Source organism: Capsicum annuum, chromosome 10 (assembly GCF_002878395.1).
Source record: "Capsicum annuum cultivar UCD-10X-F1 chromosome 10, UCD10Xv1.1, whole genome shotgun sequence".
NCBI classification, from domain to species: Eukaryota; Viridiplantae; Streptophyta; class Magnoliopsida; order Solanales; family Solanaceae; genus Capsicum; species Capsicum annuum.
The window spans coordinates 189,958,780-189,966,913 of record NC_061120.1 but is presented as its reverse complement, the minus strand read 5'-3'; the positions used below and the strand labels follow the sequence as shown (position 1 = coordinate 189,966,913).

At 37.4% G+C, this 8,134-nt stretch overlaps 1 protein-coding gene across 2 annotated transcripts in view; it reads left to right on the top strand.

Annotated features, from left to right (window-relative positions):
- Window positions 1-7,649, top strand: part of LOC107852911 (protein DEFECTIVE IN EXINE FORMATION 1) — a 32,906-nt gene extending 25,257 nt beyond the window's left edge. For both annotated transcript variants that reach the window (XM_016697943.2, XM_016697944.2), the window contains exons 6-12: window positions 2,460-3,037; window positions 3,130-3,200; window positions 3,915-4,171; window positions 5,928-6,393; window positions 6,480-6,597; window positions 6,679-6,861; window positions 6,941-7,649. In XM_016697943.2, coding sequence (XP_016553429.1) covers window positions 2,460-3,037; window positions 3,130-3,200; window positions 3,915-4,171; window positions 5,928-6,393; window positions 6,480-6,597; window positions 6,679-6,861; window positions 6,941-7,258 — 1,991 coding nt within the window. In that variant the 3' untranslated portion in view covers window positions 7,259-7,649. The remainder of the gene's footprint in view (window positions 1-2,459; window positions 3,038-3,129; window positions 3,201-3,914; window positions 4,172-5,927; window positions 6,394-6,479; window positions 6,598-6,678; window positions 6,862-6,940) is intronic.
- Window positions 7,650-8,134: the final 485 nt, after the last annotated feature.

Below are 8,134 nucleotides of genomic sequence, written 5' to 3'. Positions count from 1 at the left end.
AGCAACTTAGCTTATGTCTACTGCTTAGAGACATACCTAAGTAAATTGTAGGTAATTTATCCACTTTGCACCCTAAAATGCTAGCCAATGCCTGTATATTGTCTATTCTTTAATGGGGAATAGGCTGTTTTTCCTCTGGTTTACCTTCAATCCTGAAACAGCTTCAAAGACTATAACAACATAACTCTGATGTATCTGATTTGCTCCATTTCAGCTTCACAAAATATTATTTTGTCATATGCATGTAGCAAGTGGCAAATTTCTAGGCCTCCCCACCCCACCCCTCCACCACCTAACCAGAAACTCTTAGCCAGTTATTATGAAGATCTGTTCTCGCCATACTACTTATACCTATTATGGCTTACTATAAATAGAAAAGGAGATAAAGGATCATATTGCATAGGTCTCCTTTCAGAAGGGAAAAAACCAACAGGTTCTTCATTAACTAGTATAGTAAACAATATTAATAGAAACCTATCCATTTTAACCATCTATCCCCGAATCCCAGTTGCTTCAGGATGTTCAGAAGATAATCCAGTTAACATGGTCATATGCTTTTTCAGTCCAGTTTAGCCAGCCTCTTCACCTCTGATTCTTGTGTCTACTCACTCACTTGCTATTAGATCTGCATCCATGATCTGTCTCCCTTTGACAAATGTCATTTGATGTTTGTTTACCAGACTGTCTACCACCCTCGTCATCCTTTCCATTAGCACTTTTGCAATTATCTTGTACACTTCAATAATTAAGCTAATAGGCCCGAGTCCCTGAGATCTCCCATTTCAACTGCTCTTGCCTTTTAGGGATAAGGGCTACATAACTCGCATCCGTACTCCTTTCATAAACCTGGTGTTCATAAAAATATTGCATAGTACTCATAATATCTTCCTTAACCAAGTCCCATAAAATCATAAAAATCATATAGAAGCTCTTTGGAAAGCCATCAGGCCTAGGTGGCTTATCAATGGCACATGAATTGATCCTCTCCAATATCTCTTCTTCCTGAAAACTCCATTGCATCTATATTTGATCTTCGGAATTAATAAGGGAAAGGGCCAAATTACCCCTCTACTTTATTGGCTAAATATACCCTTCGTCATATTTTGAAGTCAAATTTACCCTCCCTGTTATACTCCGGGGCCAAATTTACCCTCGTTGAAAAACTCAAATCAATAGAAAAATTCAAATCAATGTTAAATGCTCCACTTTTTTAAAAATAAAACACATCCTAATCTAACACGCTCCGACCCACAAAAAAGATACAAACATTATAGTCCCCCTCAGTTCTGTTGTTCAAATTTCCCAGTTCACTGGATATTTATCAGTGTATAGCTCATGAAAAATGGATTTGCATCAGTGCAGATACAAACAGATATACCCCTCCCTCAGTTCATGGATCAGCATCAGTGCAAAACTCAAAAAAAATGGTACTAGCGGTCAAATACAACAAATTAGTCCCACTGGATATTTCAAAATTTGATATGCACTTAGCAGTCAAATGCATACCAACAGAACAGAGGGGTATATTTGTTTGTATCTTTTTTGTGGGTCGGGTCGGGTGGGGCGGGTAAGATAGGGTTTGTTTTATTTTTAAAAAATTGGGCATTTAACGTTGATTTGGATTTTTCTACTAAAGGAAGGGTATAGGTGAAAAGTTTCTTAACAACGAGGGTAAATTTGGCCCCAAAGTATAACAAGGAGGGTAAATTTGACTCCAAAGCATGACGAAGGGTATAATTAGCCAATTTTTCAAATAGAGGGGTAAATTTAGCCCTTTTCCCAAATTGATAACTGCTGCATCTTGAATAATATATTCAGGTCTCCATTTTTCATTTTCTTTGGATAAGGTCTGATGATAATTCTTGACAGCATTCTTAATTGCATTGCTCAGTGATGTTGTGGCCTTCCACTTCCAGAGTATCAATAGAATTATATCTCTTGCGAGCATTAGCCATTCTGTGGAAGAATTTGGTGTTTTATTTCCATTCTTCAGCCACTATGCTCTTGAACTTTGCCTTCATAATATCTCCTCTGTTTTTGTTACCTCCTCAAATTCCATGGTTAGTTGAGTTTTTTGTACTAGCTTATCATCAATAATAACTTTAGTATTTCTGTTGATTTGATACCTTGGTCTATATTTTTCTCAGCATTGGTGCACATCCTATGTTGCCACTCAACTTTTTTCACCTATTGGCCAATTCTACCTTCTTTTTGCTTTCTAGCATTCAACTGATTTTCAAGTGGACTCCGACCCTTGTGCTTGTTTTGACTTGCGACTGCAGTAAGACTAATTTTCCTAGATAATTACCTCAACATGTCAAGAGAGATACTCTGAATTTATTATTTGTTTTTGTTATTTGGTGATGTTACATTCTGAGGATAACCTCTTTCTTTTAGATGTGGAATGCTAGATGTTTCAACAATTAAAATATATCTTTAATTCAAAAAAATTCTTTTAGGTCACAATGCATCCACTCATGGAGGCAACCATTCAAAATCTATTGGATCTGAAGTTAACACTGAAAACCATTCTATTCAAAAAGAAGTCAACCATGACGCATCTAATGCCTCAATATCTTTGCCATCAGAAGTTTCACCTAACACATCAAATTCATCTAATGTAGAGGACCAAAAGGGGAAAAATGATAGTCTAGCTGGTGCAGAAGTTAAAATGACTAACTTGAACAATATTACTCAGAATTCAGATAATGAGAAAATGAGTGTTTCGGAGAATGGAACAAGTAAAGAGAGAAGGCTTCTTGAAGACAATGTCTTGAGAAAATCGGAGGAAAATGGTTCTGGGTCCAAAGATGTTAAAGCTGCAACTGTGGAAAATGAAGAAGGTCTGGAAGCGGATGCTGATTCATCGTTTGATTTATTCCGGGATAATTTTGAGGATCTGCCTGATAATTATGATTACGACTATGATGATTACCTTGACGATGATGAAATATGGGATGCTGAAAATTTTGAGGAACCAGAACATGAGAAATTGGAGAATTATGTTCATATTGATGCTCATGTTTTATGTACTCCTGTAAGTCTCTTGGAAAGAACAGCTTATTTGGTTGATACTTCATAGTCGTAAAATATGAAGCAGTAAATTTTGGATGTCCTTGCTTCTATCAGATCATTGCTGACATTGACAGCGACGGGGTGTCGGAGATGATTGTTGCAGTATCATATTTCTTTGACCATGAGTAAGCTCTCTCACTATGGTGCTATTTGGTTTTAGTTGTTTCTTAGTCTCTGACTGAATTCTGCTGATTTATTTATTTGCTCCTTAAATTTTGAAGCTGTTGAATTTTCATCATAGTGTATATGCTTTTTAAGTCTTGCAGAACATTCTTTTTGGGGAGAAACAACAAGCCTCCTCTTGTATGGTATATCCGCTATTTAAGACATTTGTTGCTGCTAATAAATGGATGTTGACTGAATTATGTAGTCTTGAAGTGAGTTTCTACAGAAAAAGGATGTGTACTTGGGTATGTGGGATTGTGGAGCTAAAACTTCAGCTTGGTTATGTTAATAGGCTGTGGTATACATTTCAATCCTCATAAGACTCCTGCCAAATAAATGTGGGAGTTGCAATTGCTCAAGTCAAGATCTTTTAATTAAATGCTATTTATCTCAGCTACATCTTTTTGACAGGATCTTAGCTTTGAAGCTTTGATCTTCTTGATGCGCATTACAGTATGAAACATATATAATATTTTTAGAATGATTGAAATCTCCTCCTTTTTTCTTTGTCAAATAGAGCCCCTTTATTTCCTCCATTTAAGGTCTCTTTTACCTTCTCCAAAAAGAAGTCCTAATAGAAAGGTCTCTTCTAGAAATAGACAGCTGATGAAAACTTTTGGAAGTCAACTCTGCACCCAAAAAATTGAAAAAGCTGATGGATCATGAATTCACAGGTACTACAACAATGAGGAGCATAGGAAGGAACTTGAAGACATTGACATAGGAAAATATGTTGCAGGTGGTATTGTTGTTTTCAATCTAGATACCAAGCAAGTTAAATGGACTGCACAGCTGGACTTAAGTACTGATGACGGGAACTTCCGTGCCTATATATACTCTTCTCCTACGGTAATCGATTTGGATGGCGATGGAAATATGGACATTCTAGTTGGGACCTCCTATGGCATGTTTTATGTGTTGGATCACACTGGTAATCCTCAGTTAAGGTCTTTCAGTCTTATTTTTAAATTTATTGTGTTGCTGATGTCAGGTTTAAGTCGATCAATCAATCAATTGACCACTTCACCTCATTCCTATTATTGGATTCAGCAATATGAATCCTATGTATCCATTATTCAATCCATTCATTTCCAAATCAAAACATACAACAACAACAACAACAACAAACCCAGTGTGTTCCCACATTCAGAAGTAATTTTCAGCTTCTATTATCCACTTCAGTGCTGTAACTATTCTTTTGTTGTGATCTTAATTATTTTCATCATGAGAGACCCACCATTGATTCAACACCCTGTTCTGTCATGGTAATTATAATATCTGTATCATCTAAAGAATGCTGTTTCCTGGTTCCTCTTTGATTAAGCCTATGAGGTCTGGCATCAATCGTAGTCATAGATATACCAAATATCAGTTAAACGCGCAAGCATGATACTGTCCCCCCACCAAATCTGGAGGAACGTGACTGGAACCCAATGCCTTGAACCTCCATCGGGCGAACCAACCTATGGCATACTCAACATAATCCATGCATGGTGACAACATGTGCAACTTAAACATAAACATCCTTTAATAAACGTATTTAATGGCACCACACAGGATAATGCCATGAAGAAAGGGATAACCTTACGCTATAGATGTTTCCTCTGTGCAGAAACTTTGGACACTGTTAACCATCTATTTCTAAATTGTAAGTAAACTCAAAACTTTGGAGAATTTTCTCAAGTCTTAAAGGCATTTCCTGGACAATGCCTAGGAAAGTGTCTGAGACTTTAATGTGCTGGGAGGAAGCAGGTGTACATGCAAAGGACAGAGGTAGATAGAGAGTTATCCCTGCTGCTATATGGAAAGAAGGAATTCTAGATGTTTTGAGAACATAGAGAATAGTGTGCAGAAGGTTAAACTCAGCTGCATTTTGCTTTTATGTTTTTGGTGTAATCAATGATCTCTAATGATGCTGTCTCTATAATTGATGTTCTAGATTCAATTTAGATATAGAGCAGTGGATTTGGGAGTACTATTATATGTAAGGTTTCAGCACAACTCATGTACTGTGTGACACAAAGTTACCAAGTTAAAAAAAAACGTATTTATTTAATGGCACCACCTGACTCATCTTCATAAAGAAATGGCACAATCCGTCCTTTTCAAACTTCTCTATTGGCCCTGATATCCTTCCTACCACTCCAACCAAATCCCAAACCAGATCATACACGCGTTAACACGTTCCAAATTCTTTACGATTCTCTTGTGTGTCTGTGCACACGTTGGGGTTTATTATCATCCATTAAGCTTGTAATTAACCCAGATTAAATATTAGAATTTGCTGAGCTTTACCAATACTTTTGACCTACGCCGATGGACAGTCATACATGTTCCCTAAGTGGCAGTTAGATTCAAATTGTTGTCCGTTCATTTCTCATTTATTAAGGGGGTGTTTGGCGATGAGAATTTCTTATTTTTTCCCGGAAAATTATTTCACTTCTGTGAAAATTATAGTGTTTGGCCATAAAAATTCCAAATACAACTACTCTCACAAAAACTCAAAAACAACTCCAATTTATATGCATGGCCAAACACAACTCCAAACTCCAACTTCAACTCCAAATTTTTTTGATTTTCATGGCCAAACACCTACTAAATATGTCGTCCTCCTAATTCTTGTCTGTGCTGCTTCATATGTTTTTTCTTATTGTCGTACCTTTTGAAGACTAATGACCTAACATCAGGCAAAGTGAGGGAAAAGTTCCCTCTCGAAATGGCTGAAATCCAAGGAGCAGTAGTTGCAGCTGATATCAATGACGATGGAAAGATTGAACTGGTTACAACAGATTCACATGGAAATGTTGCTGCTTGGACCGCACAAGGCACAGAAATTTGGGAAAAGCATCTCAAGAGTCTTGTTCCTCAGGGACCGGTCATTGGCGATGTGGATGGGGATGGCCGTACAGATGTCGTCGTCCCAACACTTTCTGGTAATATATATGTTCTGAATGGTAAGGATGGCTCATTTGTACGTCCATATCCTTATAGGACTCATGGTAGGGTGATGAATCGAGCACTTCTTGTTGACTTGAGCAAACGTGGGGAAAAGAAAAAGGGGCTTACAATTGTCGCAATGTCATTTGATGGTTATTTGTATCTCATAGACGGACCAACATCATGTGCTGATGTTGTAGATATTGGTGAAACTTCGTAAGACGACCATTCATTCTCTCTCCTTTTTTTTTTTCTTTTGTAGACTGATCTTTGATCAGCTATACGTTTTTTGCTTGCCTCAGATACAGCATGGTCTTGGCTGATAATGTTGATGGTGGCAATGATCTTGATCTTATTGTAACAACCATGAATGGCAATGTCTTCTGTTTCTCCACGCCTTCACCACATCATCCCCTCAAGGTAAGTGAAAATTTTGGTCTATTTGTTTCAGCTTAATTGTTCGTGTTCTTTAATATTGATACCTGCATGTTATGCACTCAGGCTTGGAGATCTCCTAATCAAGGGAGAAACAATGCTGCTTACTGTCATGACCGTGAGGGTATCTATGCAACTCCATCTTCAAGAGCTTTCCGTGATGAAGAGGGCAAGAGCTTCTGGGTTGAAATAGAGATTGTTGACAAATACAGATACCCATCTGGGTCTCAAGCTCCTTATAATGTCACGGTAAATAGCTTTCACGTACTTGATCCATCCTGCATGCTAATAAAATCTCCTCAGTTGTTTCTTCTCCGTTGCGACACAGGTGAGCTTGTTAGTTCCTGGTAATTACCTAGGGGAACGAACTATTAAGCAAAATAAGATATTCGATCGTCCTGGAAAACATCGGATTATGCTCCCAACTGTTAGTGTAAGGACTGCTGGGACTGTTTTGTTGGAGATGGTTGACAAGAACGGGCTATATTTCTCAGATGATTTCTCTCTAACATTCCATATGCATTATTATAAGCTATTGAAATGGATTCTTGTACTACCTATGCTGGGAATGTTTGGTGTGCTTGTCATCCTTCGTCCGCAGGAGGCCATGCCACTACCATCATTTTCGCGGAACACTGATTTGTGATGTTGTAGTCACCTATACGACAGCAAGTTTCCATCAGGTTGAAGAAATGGAGCAATACTCCTAGACCTTGAGTTGAGAACCAACTTACTGATACCGCGGGTATGTTCAATGGTTCAAATATGATGATTCAGAAAATTTTCATCATTCTGAACAGATGTTCTTGAATATTGTACTTGGAAAAGGAAGTTCCTTGATCAGATAGTATCTGTTTATACAATTAAGTCTGGTTTTTGTTGGGTTAATTTTAGTGGTCCTTTGAACGGATTATGTAAAATATTGAGATATTTAGGGGCACTGAATTTTGTGAAGTTGAATATTTTCTTCTCTCTGATAACACGTACTTGAGCACGGTAAGAAATTTGAATGAAATTGTTTCTGTTAATGTTCCTAATAGAGTGCATTGTTACAGAATGTTGACTATGCAAGGAGAAATTTACATTGTAATGCCGGGGGGTAAACTCTTTTACTTGTCATTACTATATGGTTAGCTTGGCTCTGATTATCTTGTGATGTAGAAAGTGAGGGTAGGATGGTTGAATTTGTAGACTGATGCTTAGACGATGATCTGGAATATCACATTCTGCACTTCCGACATGGACAATATTGAAGGTTGATCTTATTCTTCAATTTTTACTACTATGTGTTGCTTTATTTGCTTTGTTGTTATTCTTTCAATTCTGCTTTGATTACACTTCTTTTGAGTTGAAGGTCCGATGGAAACTTCCCTACCCGACCTTTAAGGTCTACTTATATCCTATCCAGGATATCATCCTTTCCGAATTCCACTTGTGGGATACATTGAATATGTTATTGATATTGATTGAAGGTATGAAGTCGTTTCATTAGTTGGAGTAGATTATCAATCCTCAATATTAA